General features: G+C 41.3%; 1 protein-coding gene across 2 annotated transcripts in view; it reads left to right on the forward strand.

Moving 5' to 3' along the window:
* Positions 1-19,046, forward strand: part of FER (FER tyrosine kinase) — a 154,088-nt gene that overhangs the window by 111,634 nt on the left and 23,408 nt on the right. For both annotated transcript variants that reach the window (XM_083576786.1, XM_083576787.1), the window contains exon 17: positions 3,693-3,816. In XM_083576786.1, the coding sequence (XP_083432912.1) occupies positions 3,693-3,816 (124 nt within the window). The remainder of the gene's footprint in view (positions 1-3,692; positions 3,817-19,046) is intronic.

Raw genomic sequence — 19,046 nt, forward strand, 5'->3', positions numbered from 1 at the left:
TGGAAGGAGCAGAGAGGAAGAAAAATAACTGGGATGGGCTCAAGAGGAAAAAAGTGTTATGAGTGTACATGCATGCCTGGTGCTGCTCCTAGGTCTCAGTGTCAGGGATGCTCCTGGAAAGCTTTAATTGGTTATGCTTTGTCCCACTGAGCAGGTAAGTAACAGCTTGTGACCAACAGACCTCCTCGCATCCCCTGCCCTGTTAAAACTTCACAGACCTGACTCCATCTCCTCGCAAGAGCTTATCGGGGATATGGGTGTCTCAGCTACCTGGCAAGTGACAACTATTTCAAAATAAAACCCTGAAACTGTTAGAATTAAAAAACAGCAACCACAAATATTTCTCATACTTACCTTGCTGAATTTTACTTCAGTAACATAGAATCTGAAAAGGGTCCTTTTCTGTTTACTTTAGCAATTATAGCTAGACACTATCTTTCCTATACTTCATTCTTGATCATTTCTTTTTTATTTCCAATGTGTGCTTTAAAAAAAAAAAAGTAATGTGTGTGTGTCCCCCCCATGCATCATAGAATAATGTGAATGGGGGGAGGTACAATTATATGTGCATTAATTGTTGAAGCTAAGAAAAGTATCGTCTTACATGTTCCCCAAATTAAAACCATCTATTTATAAGAAATCAATTTTCATGCAGAATATTTTTCCTTGCATGGTTATAAGTTGAATTATACATCTCCACTGTATTCGGAATACTAAAAATCCTAAAAAATAAAAAGGGTATGGGACTGTGTGATGCTAACACCCAATATCAAACTGAAGGCCTACCAGGCTTGCATTTTGAGCACATTGCTTAATGGAAGTGAGCTGTGGGCAACTTACACCCACCAGTATCGATGCTTCAATGCCTTCTGTATGCGCTGCACCAGGAAGATTTTTTGGGCATCACATGGCAGGGCAGAATCTTAAAGATGTGCTCTTCCAAGCCCACATCCCCAGCATGTTCGTACACTTCTGTCTCAATGATGTCTACACGGGCTTGGTCATGTCCACAGAATGGAAGATGGCAGGATCCCAAAGGATGGGCCTACAGGTAGCTGGCTTCAGGTACTAGGCCTGTTGGCAGACCCACTCTGCATTACACAGATGTTTGCAAATATGACATGAAGGCTGGCAGCGTTAAACCTGCTGTGCTTGCCCATTCAGCAGACGCTAAAGCTAGTAACGGTCTTCCTTGAACATCTTACAGCACAAAAGTGAGATTTGTTAACTGTATTTATTAGCAGAAGCTATTTACATGGTCCTGTGCCACATTATCACTAGGTGAGGAAACTCTTGTGGGTAGTGTTGTTGATACTTCTGAAGAAGACCATTTCTCTACACTACCATCAAAAAACAACAAATGCCATTTGGCCGTCAGCTGTCTTACAATCTCATAACCCCACAAATGCCTCCTTTTTAGGGGGTTTGCCTCTCACAATGTTTACAGCTGCTGAAGCACGTAATGTTTTATGTAGATGTAGCTTGTGTAGCTATAAAACAATTCTTTTCATATCTTTTTAGTGCATCATAATTATGCACTGAAGGTTCTGTATAAGAGTCTTTTTTTTTGGGGGGGATAGGTTTGACTCATGCCATGACAGTTTGAATTTTATTCACCTACTCTCAGGCTTTTATGAAATGCCATAATGTGTTAAGATTTGAGTAAAGTATGATTCAGAGTTGTGAAAACACTATTACCAGAGGAAAAAATGGAAAACATGCTGTTGTCAGAAGACAATATAGGTGAGCGAACAATCAGAGGGTTAAGCAGGCTGGCTTGTTTCTCTATAAAGCTTTAATAAAAGAACATGCAATTAAGCCATCACCTCTTGAGTCCTTCTATCTAAAGAAGCCCAGAACCTTGGAAGACATGGTAAAAGAAAGAAAAAACACAACACAAACTCAGGAATTGTCAATTAAGATGCTAATCCCTCTCACAAATACGGCAGCTTATCTGAGGGCTATAGCATTAGAAGATTGAGTCTGCTGTTAATAAACCCATCTCTTAATAATTTCATACTTTATTTCTTGTAATGTAAGTACACCCGAAATCTGATCTGGAATTGGAATGCTTCTGTGTAAAACTACGAAACTCAGCCGACAGAGATTCACTGAAATTAATCAAGCGTCGAATAGAATAACGGCTGGGCTGGTATCACAAACAACAGCCTGTGTGCTTTAAGATGTGAAAGTCTGTGCCGTTATTTTTACGACTGCCTGTTAAGTTATGAGTTACATTATGAACTTGGTTCTTCAAGATAATGTTCATTCAGTCTTTTGGGGTTATCCTTGTCTCTGCTTTGCTCGCTCAGTTCTAAGTGAGCCTTTGGGGTGGAGCAGTATAAAAATGCAAGTGGATACCCTGGCTAGGATCCAAAGAACTACTTCAGAGACCCTGTAGGGTTTGAGCACACCCAGTGGGATTTTTGACATTTTTCTTTGAACAGCCTCAATACCCTATCACAAACTGCTTTTGAGAATCCCTTCTATATCCAGACATGTTTGCAAGGAGCCTTGGCAGGCTGCTATTTAAGAAACAAAGACCACTTAAGGAAACAAAGCAAGTTGTATGGGGCTTTGGTGGGTGGGGTTTATCCTGTAAAGGGCCAGTGCATGTCACACTGCACACAGTTTGCATGCAAAAGATCCTAGTCAATCCCTGCCATCTCCAAACATTGCTAGGAAAGATTCCTGCTTGAAACCTTGATCTAGATCAGGGAAGTCCAGCTTCCAAGAGACTGTGATCTACTCCCACTATAAAAAACAAACAAACTGGAAGTGATCTACCCATTGGATTGACTAAAGTTGTTGAGCTTTTTCTGGGGAGAAAGACCCAAAGTTGTTGAGGAACTGGTAGATCATGATCGACCTGTTGGACAGCCCTGTCCTAGGTGAACCAAAGGCCGACTCTGTATAAGGCAGCTTCCTGTGTTCCCAGGCTTCCTAATTATTACACATTATGAAACCACCCCTTATGCAAAATAGCCTATTGTCACATTCATAGGATGCATCCAGACTTGCCCCTCTGAGAGAAGAGGGATCAGGGATTCAATAGAGGCTCCTCTTTGGAGGAAGGGAAAAAATAGCATTTTGCCAATGTCCCCTTCCTCCCGCAACCTCCCAGCACCAGCTCTCATGCTTTTCAAGAACACCTTGTCCCCAACACCCTGGAGAAGATTGTGGGGGACTATAGTGAAGAAGGAAGAATTGGCAAAAATAATATCCCACTCGGTTTCCCCAACACCAGTAGAACTCTACTAAATGCAACTCTGGATCCAACCTTTCCCACCCACCCTGCCATATTTTCGTTTAAGTGACCAGGTGTTGACCGCACCTCTTTTTCATCATCCCCAGCAAATAGCACTCTCCTTTTCAAGTTATACATTGTATTTATGTACAGGAGATTTGAGATCAAACATTCTACCCAGATATACCGCTTCTGAAGTGTTGCTGTACAATGTGCCATTTTAGCCTTCTGGCAGAGTAATATTTAGGGCAGTTTAAGGAAGCTGTATATTGGCAATAATATGCTCTTTGCATTTTCAGGTTGTTTTTTACCCTAGCCTCAGACAAATTGGTTGAAAAACACAGCTGAAGTGTAATACCTTCTGTTCAGCCAGGCATTGCTAATGAGAGATAAATGGGAATATCATCCCTGTCATGTCTCATTGTCCATCTGTCTCTTTCTCTAGGAGGTGATTTCCTCTCCTTTTTAAGAAAGAAGAAGGATGAGCTAAAAACCAAGCAGCTTGTGAAATTTTCATTAGATGTTGCTGCTGGGATGGCGTATCTCGAATCCAAAAACTGTATACACAGGTAAGATCAATTCAGATGTTCTGCCTTACAGTTTGATCAGTCGAATATCTAAACAAGTGTGTGAATATTTAAGTAGTAACATAAATGGATGGCTGGGTTCAGTTGTGGAATAATAAATATGTATAGCACAGTTGTGACAGCACACCAAATCATACTTTGTGCTGACCATAGTTTAGAACATAAACCATAGGTACATACATCAAGCAACCCATTGTTTATTATTGTTGATTATCTGCTTTTATTATGCATCCTTCAGAACTCAGGCTCATAAATTTAGTTTAGTATGGCATCTGAATTGAATATATAATTTGCATATTTCTTTGTCAGTGAGGACAAGCTGTGCTTCACGTGAAATGCTTTCTTAAGAACATAGTTTAACGTATGGTAAGAGACTGTGGGTCATTGACTTAATAAATTAAAACCCTGCCTCAAGTAAAGTTGTTCATTGTTTCTCTTGAGAAACACCAGTGCTCAGACCTGAATATGGCAGACAATTGGATTTTATTTGTTTGTAGCCTCCCTTTCAAATGATTGATCTTCAAGACTGCAAAACAACAACAAAACCTACAACACAGCAATCCTCTGGCCAGTGAATGCGGCCAAAGTGTGCCTCTGTTTGGTACCACTGGCGGAGGTGGCGTTTTCTGGTAAAGAGGGAGAAAGCACACCCCCCCACACACACAACTGTGTCTTTTATAACCTATAGTTGGGGTCAGTCTCGACTTACCCTTTCCATGATTTTTTTTTTCTGGGAAGTATATTGCAGAATGTGCCTCCCTTCAGTTCTGCAGTTCCTAGGGCAACTTAAACCTTCTTTCCTAAAAAGAGAATCCTATACTATTTGCTGCATTCTAGAAGGTTCTTGTTGTTTTGTTCATAATTGACCCTCCCTGCAAAGACTTCTGTAATTTGATGTTTGACATGGAATTTTAATTACAGGTAGGTAGCCGTGTTGGTCTGCCGTAGTCGAAACAACATAAAATAAATTTTAAAAAATTAAAAGATTGGAATAAAAATTTTAAAAAAGCATGTGCTCTATGCTGTGAGCTACTGATCTTCTGACTATGAACAATAAACAGCCCTTCCACAAAATATTCTGGAACTGTTTATAAAAATTAACCCACCCACCCCCAAATAATAGGTATTCATGATAGTTTTCAGATTCACATTAGCACCCTAATTCATTTCTTAGACTGCCACAACCATAGATTCAAATGAATAGAAGATTTGTTCTTGTTCTGTTGTTCAGGACGCTGGTCCCTTTTTTTGTTTGTGAAAACGCCAGTCAAATGAAGTAGGTAGCTTTCATCCACAAAAATCACATTTAAAATAGTTGGTGCTTTAATTGACAGCAGTAGTACCTCTAGCCACAGATCTTGTGGACCCTGGCATCACCCTCAGAAGATGGGTGGGTGGGTGTGCTTTCCCCCTGGTGCTTGCCACTTCTGCTGCCTGGTTAGCCCATGCCCACTTCCTGTCTCTGAGTTGGTCCACTGAAGGAGTCACCTGGGTCGAGTGCAGTGCTGCCTGTCAGCTGCCATGCATTTCCTCACAGTGTGCAGCATAGGGAGGTGGAACTGAGAGCCCAACAGGTATACACAGGAAATTGGCCGCACATGCTCAGTCATGCCATGCAGGCTGGCACAAAGGCGACATCATGCTTGTGCACCCATGGCCACATAGAAGAGGAGCAGCAACATTAGCTAACAGCACTGGCCATCCACTTCTCTGCATGGACTGGTGAGCGTTTTCTTATTTCACCGCCTGCTACATTGTGCACAACACCTTTCTTCTTCTTTTTTTACAGAGACTTGAGGTCTTTTAGGAACAGGAGATAGTTGGAGGATAGCGGGTGGGTTTGGAATAGAGATGTGGGGTGGAGTTTGAGGGCAAGGGGTAGGGAGTGGAGGGTGAGGGTGAGGGAGATGGGCTTCTTTTCATGCTATCTGCAGAACTTCTGATATGTTGGTGGGGCAGTATTTTGAGGCAGGATACCAAATGGTGATGCCAAATACCACCTTTTAGTCTGAAGGTGCCAAAAGATCCCCCCCCCCCATTTATTTTTATTTTTATTTTTTTTTGCTGCAGCAGACTAAAGCAAGCCCTTCAAGGATGCCCTCTTTATTCAAAGTGCCTTTCCTCCAGACACACACTTATGTGTATATATAGAAATGGAGAGAAAGGCTGCTAGGCTGAAACCATGATTTCTGGGCAAGTTGAAGCATATTCATACAGTCATCAAGACAGAGGTGCAAATAATATTTTAGAAAATGATTTGAGGAGCTCATATCTTCAGTTAATCCCAAATGGAATTAATATAATTAATGGGAGATTGCTAATATAACTGATAAGCAAGGTAACTGTCCTCATTTGTGAAGATGCTCCCAGTCTTTACAGTCATACCTCATGTTGCGTCCGCTTCAGGTTACGTCTTTTCAATTTGCATCCCGCGGCAACCTGGAAGTACCGGACAGTTACTTCCGGTTTTCGCCACATGCGCAGAAGCGCTAAATCACGTTTTGAGCATGTGCAGAAGTGCTAAATCGCGCCGTGTTCACAGACGCGGCACTTCTGGATGCGAACACTTCGAGTTGCAGGCGTGTCTCCAGGACGGATTACATCTACAACTTGAGGTTCCACCTTATTTACATACATGCAATCTACGTGTACCTAGAATGGGTAGTTGATGCAGTATACGTCAGTTTTATTTGAAGGACTGTGTGTTCTGTTTTGAGCACACAGTGCAAGAAGAATGTCTTCCAAGTTAGAAAGGATTCAGATAATGTTGTTGGTTTTTTGGTACAATAGATAGCTCCATCTAGAGTCACTTCCTAGTGCACATTTTGCTCCCAAGTTTTGAAAACGATTACAGCTTTTTAGTACAGTTACCAGTTCATTGATGATTCTGGGCATCTTTGTGTACCTAAAGAGTGAAATATAATAAATATATCCCTGATCTTTACAGACTGCAGATTACCTGGCTTCTCTACTCACATTTACCCAGTACAGACATAGCACAGGAGATCATGTCTAGATTGCTTATATTTCCCCAAAGACTTCTGGGGTCTCACTCACACACCTTCAAAACTACAGACAGGCCTTCAAGACATAACTGGAGTTGAACCAGAGTATGTGGAAGATTCCACGGTGCTCTTGGGCATTTTTTATTTGAGTTATTAGTTTTCAAGCTGTCTCTTGTGCTTTGAAGCACATTACATAGAGTGTTATTTTGACAGCAGTGTTATCCACCAAGGGTCACAGACAGGTGAACATTATCCTGTTTCATTTCATTTGTTATGGATCCATAGTTATTCATCACATTGACATTGCAATATTGTGGCCTTTTTTATGTCTTGGAGAAAGAGTTGTGTTATAATAAGTTGCCAGGGCAGATTCATTTTTAAGATGCAGTTTAACATAACTTTGAAGAAAAGCATTTGTTTTGCCTCTCAATAAACTAAACATACCACTTAATTTCTTGCTCTCCTTCCCTTCTACCTCAACTCTCTCTTTGTCTCCCCCCGCCCTTTATTTATGTAAATTTTATGTGATGGAGTTTTCAGTTCCAGTAGTGCTTAGTTCCCCACCATTTAAGACATTGAGGTAGCAGAATAACATCTGATCATTAATGAGCAATTTTAATTCTCTAGAGTAATATTTCCCCTCCCCTCCCCTTCCTTCTCCTTTGAATATAGGGAATCATTTCGTACATAAATTGCATGAACAGGCAGATTTGCTATTATCATATTTGCAATTTGAGTCATTAAAAACCCCTTTGGCTGCAGAAGAGCCATAATGTAGATCCATGGCTGAATGAAAACATGTTGGGTACATAAATATAACTTTAAAAAAAATATTACTTGCCATCGTGCATTATGTAACAATGTGCATTGTTAAATCATATTTTATTTTTCAGACTAAGTGCAGTAGTAACTATTCCCATATTGTCAAACTCAGATTTATTAAACTGAATTCAGAGAAAGTTTAGTTAATAGGAAGCGAACTTGTGGTTGCTCGTGGACCCAATCCCAACACTACTTGTACTGCAGGGATCAGGCCTGATTTAGTTGGTCCACTGTGACCTGCTCTTAAGTCATGGCACAGCTATGAGCATATGGACAATAGGCATGATGTAATGATGGGAGAGACAGGGTACTTATGGTCTCTATCCCTGGAATCCCCTCTGCATCAACCTCCTGGCAAAAAATGTCTATACCAGGGAAATGCATGGCTACCTATAATATATTAATCTGCATATTTCATTCAGTTCTTTTGGAGTCTTATATCAACTTTGCCTACAGCGCCTTCTTGTGAGAGCCCACAATACTTTAGACCAGTGGTTCCCAACCCACCTAAGCATATCTAAAATCCTGATTGGCCCCCCCCCCCGTTACATATAATTCTTATTATTCAAAAAGTGAACTCTTATTCATGAGGAGGAAGCCTAAAAGGCCATTCACTGTTAGTAACTCATTCTTGAATTGGAATTGTCCTCATTAAAAATCAAATTGTCCCCCTGTGGGGCATGTGCCCCATGTTGGGAACCACGGCTTTAGACCCTCATGCTCTTCCCATGGTATCTTGGGAGAGCAATAAGGTCCCCAGGTCCTCTTTGACTACATACAATATGAGGTCTCATGAATCTTCTTCCCAATGTAGAAATCCTTTTTTTTTTAAGGCAAGATTCATAGAATAAATTTCTCATTAGTTCTTTGCGGCTGCAATCATTCCCCTCTCAACTCCACCCACTTAAGGCACAAACTCTGCAAAGCAGCCGCCTTTTAGCACTTGATTTTCACCTTGAAGTACATATTACATGGGGCTTGCAGTCATTTTTTGAGCACCAGTTAATCTGTGTTGGGGGAGGGGGAGGGAGAAACCCCCAGCCCCAGCCCGTCTAATATTGCACAAACCACAGTTTTTAAGTTGTGGCAGCTTAAGCAGACCCATTGGATCAAGCTGCCAGAAGTAAGGGCAAACATGGAATTGATTAGACATAAACATTCCTTTCACACTAGCTTGTTTTAAAAGATTGATATTTGTATCTTATAGAAATAATGGACTCGGTGTGTGGTTTGTATTCATGGCAGGGGCCTCGATGGCAGGTTGACACCATATTTCAAGATAATTGTTACTGATGCAGGATGATTACTTATATACAAAATAATTACACTGCATTTTGCCTTAGGGATGATAGTTTCTTAGACTAAAGACAAGCGCACAGTTCAAGTAAAGGTGAATGCTTGCCTATGCGTATTATTTTCTTTCACTCCTGTTCAAAATGTTTATCAGAATGACTAAAGTGGGTCTGAATAATGAGATATATTTCTATATATAATCACATTTTAAAGGTCAGAGAACAAGAGATGGATAGAGTCTCTAGGTGTGTGATAGAAGATTTACTTCCTTTGCATTATTATAAATGTCGCGGCTCATGGAAGAGAATCTATTATGAGACATTTTGTCTAGACTCTTCGATTTCACAAAGCTGTTATTTGATTTTTTTTAATAGCTTGACTTAGCACTGTAAGGTCTTATTTAAAAAAACCTCGTTCCAACCATAGTGCTGAGGCATTCTCCCCCATCCCCATCAGTGGATTTGTGACAAAGTGGTACATTTCTGTTTTTGTTGCATCACTTTCTCCCACACTGATGCTCCCTTTTAGTTGTGGTCCCATTACCCCAAGGGTTGCTTACCCGCTTTATCCTGGCATACCTTAGCACTATCTTCTTAAACTATTTCAGAAGGGAATTTGGCTTTTCAGGTATTTCAACACAGCTGTTACTCTTGCACACCCAGGGATACTTTAAGGCAGTGGGGCTGCCTCTGAAGATGGTTTGGAAACTTCAGCTGGTGCAGAATTCAGTGGTCAGGTTGTTCATCAGGACAAGCTGGTTTGAGCATATAATGCTTATTCTGGCCCTACTGCACTGCCTTGCCAATTAGTTTCTGGCCCCAATTTAAAGTGCTAGTTTGACCTATAAAGTCTTAAACAGCTCAGGACCACAGTACCTCAAGGACCACCTCTTCCCATATGGACCAACCCAGACCCTGCATTCATCTGAGAACTTTTTTGTGTGTCCTGTCCGCAAGAGTTCTGGAGGATGGCAACATGAGAATGGGCCTTCGCTGTGGTGGCTTCCCCTTTTGTGAAATGTTTTCCCCAGTGAGGTTCATTGGCACTGTCATTATGTATGTCTAGGTGCCAGGTGAAAACATTCCTCTTGCCTAATTAAACAATCTGGTGTTTTAAATATGTCAGGGGTATTTGTTGTTGTTATGTTCCATCTTTTGTGTTTTTATACTGTTAACTGCCCTGTGATCTTCAGATGGTATATATAATTAGTTAGTTAATTAGTTAGTTAGTTAGTAATTGAGGTTTCTACTGAAAATATAATTGTAGATTTTGGGAAACCAACCAAACTAACTGAACATTTCCTGTTTTATAAAATAATCATAGTCTGTCTTAAACAATGAGCAGGAATTCTATTTGTTTCTTCTACCCTAAAAGACAACTTGAATTAGTTAGTTAATAAATAAAGGGGATGTAGTTCATGTTCAGTTCTTCAGTTCTTCACATTCCATCCTCTCTAATCAAAGACATTTTGATGCCATTCAGTCCAGCAAAGGTAATTTCTGAATTGATATTTTGGTTGTGTATACCACTTGTGATGACACTCTTTCATACCTCACTCAATAATCTTCTTTCAAAAAGCTTCCAAGAGGGTCTGTCTGAGAATACTTCTGTGTTAGCTCACTAATCTGCTAAATAGAATTGAAGTAAATCTTATTGAATACTTTATTGACCCCAGACTTTGATAGTCGTTTATGAATGGTCCTATCCCTGTAATGCTACTCTTTAACAAATCTTTCCAGTGTTCCTTCTTTATTTTTCATTGTCTAAAAACAGGGTGAATATACATTAACTAAGCTTGGGAAAGGCTTGTATCTGATAATTTCAATCAATTAAATTAATTCGTGGGTTTTGTTTCCTTTTGGTTGTTCCCTCATAAGATAAATGTGTTAGAACTGGAAAAGGTTTGTGTTATCTGCCAGTGTATTTCCTTAGGAAAATTAACCTTTACATTTCTCTGTTTGACATTTAGCCATTTTGGAGAATTAATTATTTTCTGCATTTTCATACTTAATGTCCTTTTCGTTACAACTGTGATGAAGACATTGTCAGCTCTTCCTCTCAGGTGCCACCTCCTGTGGCTTAATTTTCTGTACAGAAAACTATTCTGTACTAGAATTTCTATTTAACCTGCTTGAAGGAAATGAGGACATCAAAATATTAGCTTTGGGGTTGTTGTTTTTTGTCCAAAAGGTTACAAGTGCCTCAATTCCATGGTGGCAATGAGATGTTGTATCAGTTAATAATTTCTCTGAAAGAAAACATTATCTTTATCTACTCTTAACTTTGGGATTTGGAGCCCAAAATTCTTGCAACAATATTCTGACTCCTTCCTGGCATTACTGTGGCAGTTTATCAGGTGAGGGAGTTTCTATACCTGTAACTGCTGTTTGTTGCTTTGAGGTGCGATCAAATGGAATATTGCAGCCTTTTATTTTTACATGCCCAGGCTGACTCAGCAGTTTTCCCGGTGATGTAATTGGCCAATGCGGTTTGAGCTTAGCCAATAAATCCCCAGAATCTTCATCTGACTGTTTGGTCTGAGCAATTCTCAACTCTATAGCTATGACTGCAGATCCTGCCTGCCTCCTTACCTTGTATCTACTTTGCCCATATGTCTTCCCACCCTGTCTGCTCCTGCAGGTGTCTGTTCAGTTTCAGTGCATTACCTGGCTTTCAAATTACATGCCGAGTGCTTCTCAGCCTGACACCATGGCTGGGATCCAAAGATAAGCACCTGCATGTGGAGCAGTGCTTTTCCTTGTGCATACTCTTTGCATAAACAGATTAACACTTATGCAAAACATTTATTTAGAATAGAGGGCTGTGCTTGTGTGTTAAATACACACTCTAGCCCAAATTCCTTTGTTTGAATGAAAGCTTGCACTGTGCTTGTGTCACGCAGCATGATGCGGTGCTGATGAAGAAATAATCTACAAAAAGAGAACAAATTGGGAATTAGAAAGAAATGCTTATGTTAAAAGGTATAATATTGATTGGCTGCATAAAATGTGCATTTCACCCTGTTGAACAATTAGTCTCCTAGGATGAGAACACTTATTATTGACCTCAAAGAAGCTGATGGTTTTAGAATGAACTTATCAAGAGAGAAATAAAGCAGCCTGTCTTGCTAGAGGGGCGAAAATAACAAGGAAATGTGATTGAAAGATATGAAGAGAATGTTGTAATCCTTCTCCTGTAAGCCAAGTTGTGGGATAGCAAATATTGGATATGAAGTCTAGACTATGGTTATTTTGTTTGCTCTAGAGTAACATACTCATTCCCAAATATTTACAGTTGCTGTTCAGGGAATTGCACTGGTTAGAAAGTATGTGAGGCTAGGGATCATATTTCCCTTGCAGGCAGCGGCGTAGCGTGGGTTGTCAGCACCTGGGGCAAGGCAAGTAATTTGCGCCCCCTAACCCGGGGCAAGGCAAGTAATTTGCGCCCCCTAACCCTACAAATCTATGCCTATGAATGATGGTCCCTCTCTCTCTCTCTTTCTCATATTCCAATTGATTCCCATTTCCGCCGATCGATCCCCGAAGCTCTCACCCAGCGAAATTCGTGCGTAATTACGCTTCGCCATCCCTAATCCTGCCGCTTCCACCGGGAAATCATGACGATGCGTTTCTCCTCTCCAAACTTTCCCCGGCCCTTTGCCGGCCGGCGCAGCCCTTTTGGCTACGAGCTCCCCTCCTTCTCTGCCCGCTTCCGACCCCACCTCCCCGTCCAGCCTCCCTACCTCCTGAAAAAAGGCGCCGGCGCCGAGCAGGACACCCCCGCGGCCATCGGAGAGAGGCGGGGCCGAGGGAGGCAAGCCAATGGGCGAGGCGAGGGTAGGTGGCCACGGGGGCGGGCGCTGCCGCAGTCCTCGGGTGGGCAAGGTAGGAGCAGGCGGAGGCTGGCCAGCCGCTCTGACAATAGGGGCGGGCCGAGGGCACGACGCGGCTGGGCCCTCTGGACTCGCGCCCCCCCCAGATGTTGCGCCCGGTGCGGCCGGCACCCTTGGCACCCCCCACGCTACGCCACTGCTTGCAGGTTTATACTTGGATGGAAAGAGATCAGAAGTGGGCTAGTCTCCCATGAAGGAGATTAAACTACATTTCTAAGAAGATTGACCAATTGATGAACCGCGTTGCATATGTTAGAGTTTTCTTAAATTTTAATTTATATCCAGGGTAATTTGTCTTTTACCCTGGCCTTGGGGTATCTTATCATGAATAGTTGCTTTCTTGCAATATTTTAAAAATCCTCTTCAATTTTTTCGAAGCATCAGCATGTTTTCCCTTCTTCTGACTCTTTCATTGGCTGAGTTGATACCTAGTTTCTTTAGCAATAATAGGCTTCAAATTTTAATTTTGGAAAAGGTTAATATTGATAGGTACCAAACATGCCTTTCCACAAACAGAAGGCTCCTTCCATTTGCAGGGAGTGCAGTGTAGTGCAGTCTCCCTTGCTGCCCTGGACTGTCCCCTAACTTTCTGGGAGCAGCTGGTGGAGTACAAGGAGAAGGAGGTATCTGAAAAATTTGTCTTCCACCCACCCAGTCACCCCCCCCCCCAAAGTGCCTGTGGGAATGCCCCATTAGTGGAACTCTGCTTATTTAAAGTCTGGATCCAACCACTTCTGTCTTAAGGAGACCAACGTAATTTTTGATATGCAAAAGAATCTGTGGGTTCAGATGTGGAAGACCACATTTAGCCATTATTGATCTTGTAGGTAGGATATATATTGGCAAGTTAAGCCTAACCTGTAAGAATTAATTAGCTCGTTCCTTTTGATATCTTTTATAAAACAGCAACCAACACATTTGTGTATAAACATCAAAGTTAACCAGTTCATATTAGTACAGCAAGACAAGCTATTGAAAGAATGCTTTGCAGAGTTGCAGACTGGGTGAAGAGTTCTTACCCAAACATATTGACTTGAACAATGTTTTCTGCATTCAAATAACAAAGGCTGCTTAGTCTTTATAAAGCATACTCTGATTTCTAGCCAAAATGTTGGCATAACTATGATTCTTCCAGACAAATGTTCCTAATAAGCTAACATTTTAAAAAATGGGCCAACAGGACACCAAAGGAATTAATGTTTCAAAGTACTATGGCAGATTAGGCATGTTTTGTCCTAACCGAAAAATAGAAATGAAATGGGAATAATGTTTGTTAGCAGCGTGATGAGCATACCTAGAAATAGAACGTTTTAAGAAAATACATTTTCCTTTGTTCTTCTTTGCTGCAGTACGGCATACTCTAATTGAAATTGTATTGTACATAGTCTCCCCATTTGCGACACTATAAATCAACATCATCCACTTTCTAGTATGAAAACAAAACTCTCACATTTCCAGTGCTGAGGTCTACCCTAGGGTCCACCCTAAAGGCCAGGTCACCACCCACCATGGGGCAGGATCAGAGCCCAGGCCCCTGGGCACCACAAGGAGAGGGCATATGGGGAAGATACTAACACTGAGATTTGGGTCAGGGATGCAAATGTTTTGGACCCTGGCTGTGATGGAGTTGGGAGGGGACACACCTGACTGGGGGTGTGGATACCAATACCATCCCTCACTGGCAGAGCCACCTCCTTTGGAGTCTGCATAGACTCACCGAGGGGGCTCCAGAATTGTGGCCCCAGCAAGCACGGAAGGAGATGGGCCAAGCCCAGGCAGCCTCTTGCTCTGGCTCTGCCTAGGGACAGCCAACAGGGAAGGAGAGGCCTGCTTCCAGGGCCAGAAAGATGGAGGTATCCCACATCTTATGAAAACAACCACAAGGGTATTGAGGGAAGGAATCAGAAGCGGGAGGCAGGGACAGAGGGAGAGGTAAAGGAGAGGGGGAGGTTTTTAAGCAAAGGTTGGATGGTCATCTGCCAGGGGTGCTTTAGCTGAGATTCTTGCATTGTAGCAATGACCCTTGGGGCCTCTTCCAACTTATACAGTTCTTTGACTCTTATATAACATAGTTCCCTTTCACTCCATAAGTTTCCTACCCAAAGATGTTTTCCATGTACGGTTAATCTTAGCAAAGCTATACCTTCAAATTGTTTCATTAATGTGGAATTTCCTATAGTTTGTTCTTCCTTCCTTGAGTTTCCCCTTCGTTTCTACAGCCTAGAACAGCCTTCATCATGTTTTCAACTACAGCTTCCAACAGCCCCATGCTGCTGGTTGTAGTAGTCCAAATCAGCTGTAAAGCACTGAGGTGGTGAAGGCTGGCCTGGAAAATGGTCTCAAACAGCATTCTGGAATTTCACTGCTGAACCTAAGGTACACAGAATGGCTTACTTTTGCATCTCCTCTGCTCTGAGCTTCTTAGAAGAGGAGTGGTTTATGTGAAATAATGAACTTGGAGCATCTTCAAGCAGCTGTTTAAGTGATAAAATGATAGGTAGTACCATTAGCTATGTTGTATGCTAGTGACTAGCAGCTGTTCTACAAAGCATTTGCAAAGTTTTTTGTTTTTTTTCTTGTAGAGAACCACCCCAGCTATTATATTTGTTTCCATGAAATAAGATGTTCTACCCAAGTTGTCAATACTGCATCTATTTGATTAACCTATTTCTATATAACCCTGATCCCTATCTTTTCATGTTCTGAACTGAGGCTGGACTTGGATTGTGATTTGGAACTTAGTCTTTCATGGTATTGATTAATTTTTGTAATGCTTCCATTAACCTTCCCACCATCTGCACAATACTTTATCACTCTTGGGTGTAGAATTTGTTCTTTAAAATCTGTAGTAGCCTTCTAAAAGAAGATTCTCATCACACCAACTCAAGCCTAATCAGGATGCAATAAAAGTGTTCAAAGATATTTTTTGCCAGCATTGTGGTAAAAATCATAAGGACATTCGAAACGCTTGCAATTTAGGGCCTTTTTTCATTAGGGGGCTTCTCTTACTCCGGTTACTCATGCCTCCCAATGTGCAGTAATCTTTTGCAACTGCAGCAAGCCCAACTATTACAGCTAACTTTGCTATTTTATCCCTGCCATCACACATCGTTGAGATAGAAAAAGGATACAATGACCAACTTATGTTAGGATTGTTTTGAGTCTGTGAGCTCTTTTTAGGTGCTTTCATCAAGCTCCTTTGACCTTCATACTTTTCCAAATTGCATTCTGGCAGATGTTAAAACTTTCATGTTATCACAATATAGTAGACTCAGAGTGGGACTCTAAAAATGCTTCACCTTAGGTGGAAATCACCTTTGAATGAAAACACATTGTTCTCACTTTTTGAGAATGTGAGTGCTGATAGCCATTTTTCCCTCTTGATATTAAACTGAATATCTGACCTTCTCTAACAAAGGGATCGTGTTGGCAAAATGATTGTTTGTTTTGTCACTGGAACAGACTTTCCATTCAGTTTTTACCAAAACAGTAAGCAGTGTTAAGCTAATGTTTGGATTTTCTATATGAATGGCAGTGATTTTTCAGTGTACTTGGGAACAAAACAAAAGACTGAGCACAAAATTTTGAACCTTGGCATAAAGGGCTGTCTTGTACATAGCAATAGGGAGAAAAGAATCATTTTGGGGTGAGTTTTTACTCTCTCTTTACACAATGTCGTGCCCTCAGATGATGGCGATGACGATTTATTACATTTCTATACTGCCCTTCATCTGAAGATCACAGGGTGGTTTACAATTTTTTTAAAAAAACAAAACCATACCATAATAACAAGCAAAAACAATAACCTCCCACACAGTTTAAAAGTCCGTAGCTTGCTTAATTAGCCAAAGGCTTGGGAGCAGAAGAATGTTTTTGCCTGGTGCCTATAGTTATGTAAGGAAGATGCTGGACGAGGCTCCCTGGGGAGAGCATTCTACAAGTGGGGAGCCACTGCAGAAAAGGCCCATTTTTGTGTTGCCACCCTCTGGACCTCTCAGGGAGGAGGCACACGAAGAGGGGCCTCAGAGGATGATCACGGAGGCATTGTAGTCCTAAGCTGTTCCAAGCTGTATATGTCAAAAATAGCACTTTGAATTGGACCTGGAAACTAATTGGCAGCCAGTGTAGTCCGGCCAAAATCTGTATAATAAACTCAAACCATCTTGCCCCAGTGAACACCATTGCTACCGACTGCTTTGCTGTCGCTTGAGGCTCAGGTGACCTCAGTGGTGCAGACTGCCTTCCACCCGTATCAGGACAGGGATAGCCTAACTACTGCTGTCTATGCAAAGGATCCGGAAGTATCCCTGAACTGTGTACCTGCTCCTTCAGATGAAGTGTAACCCCATCAAGAGCAGACAACTTCCTAGCCATCCAGTCTAGGAAACCACCCACTAAAAGTGCCTCAGTTTTATCTGGATTAAGTTTCAGTTTGTTAGGTCTCATCCAGTCCATTACCGAGGCGAGACAATGGTCCACCATATCCACTGTCACACCTGCAGATGTAAAGGACAAGCAGAGCTGTGTGTCGTCAACATATTGCTGACAACGTACTGGAAACCTCTGGATAACCCCACTTAGTGGTTTCATGTAGATGTTAAACAGCATAGGGGGCAAAATAGAACCTTGAAGAACCCTACATTGAAGACTCCAAGGAGCTAAAGAACATTCCCCAAGCATCATCCTCTGAAAATGTCCATCCAAATAGGACCGGAACCACTACAACGTAGGCTGTAGAATAGATTATAATTGAGTATTACCAACTGGCACCACTTTTGCCTATCAAAAAAAGTGGTAGTTTATAATTTGAATATCTCATTTCTTATTGTATGGAGCTTCAAGCAGTGGAATACTTAATCCACGAAATTCTAACTGCTACTTGGGACATGTTGTCAGATGTTATGATCACGGTATACAAAAAATTCCACCTGCCCAATTTATTATTTTGGGTGATTTAAATGCATGAATTGGGGCCAACAACCAAAATACTGTATCCCAATTGGGCTTTGAAGGAATAGATACAATACCTACCCCACTGTCTGTTCCCTGCTCCTCTAAGGCTAGATTAACTAACAGAGCGGGGTTAAAACTTATGGAATTTTGTATTGCCCATAAAGTAGTTATCTTAAACGGACTGAAAACTTTCCTGGTGACGGTAAGTTCACTTTTATCTCATCAAGGGGTCATAGTGTAGTTGATTATTGTATCCTTTTCTCTAAATCTACACTCTGATGTTAACTTCTTTCCTATTGGACTCCGTACAGAAAGTGACCACTCCCCCTTACTTCTGACTATACAATGCAACCCAGCGAAAAAGACCTTGAAGCCTGGTAACTCAGATCAGGCTTCTCATAGTATTCTGGAAAGGATTAGATGGTCCCCGCAATTTGAAGGGCTGATTGCCAAATTCCTGGACTCTGACAAAATGTTACATTTGAGAGCAACCGTTACTAACTCACATTCTATTAAGGTAGTAATAACAGCTTACTCCCAAGTAATAGACTTCTGTGGTACAATAGCCAACCCTGCATCTGTTACCCCCTCTAATCGCTCCCCTTGGTTTGACCAGAAATGCTATACAGAGAAAAGATCGCTCAGAATATCGTTCGGAGATTTTCACAAAAAGGATGACAAACACCCCCCCCCCATTTTGCAAGTAGGAAGTTATATAATGAACTTATTGCTAAGAGTACTTAATCAAGTGGTCTTCTCAGATCAGTATGCATCATCAGCGGTTTGGCATATGAAGCAACATTTCATGAATAGCAGACATGGATCGTGAACCTAAACATGAAATAAGTGCTAATGAGTATTCAAGACTTTAGAATCAAGGACTGTCTGGTTATGAACTTGCCAGGTAAACAAAGTCCTCAGCTTGCATCACCACAGGGAAGGAAATATGCCATATCTGAGATTGGATCTTCATATAATACAGCTAAAAATAAAATCTTATCAAACACAGTGCTGAATTATTGAAATTGGACAAAGCTAAGGCATGTTTTTTAAACTGCAGAAAAGAAATATGTTGAGACAGAAAAGAAATTGAATTGCAGACCTTTGTTTCAAGACATAAATGAATTATAGGAAAAAGGTCTTTATTCATAACATAGTCTCATGTTTCGATCCAGCACATTGAAACAATCATAAGGGCAGAAGAAATTTATTGTGAAGTCAGCAGTGATATCACACCGTGTGTGTTT

This window comes from Podarcis filfolensis, assembly GCF_964270895.1.
Source record: "Podarcis filfolensis genome assembly, chromosome: 11".
NCBI classification, from domain to species: Eukaryota; Metazoa; Chordata; class Lepidosauria; order Squamata; family Lacertidae; genus Podarcis; species Podarcis filfolensis.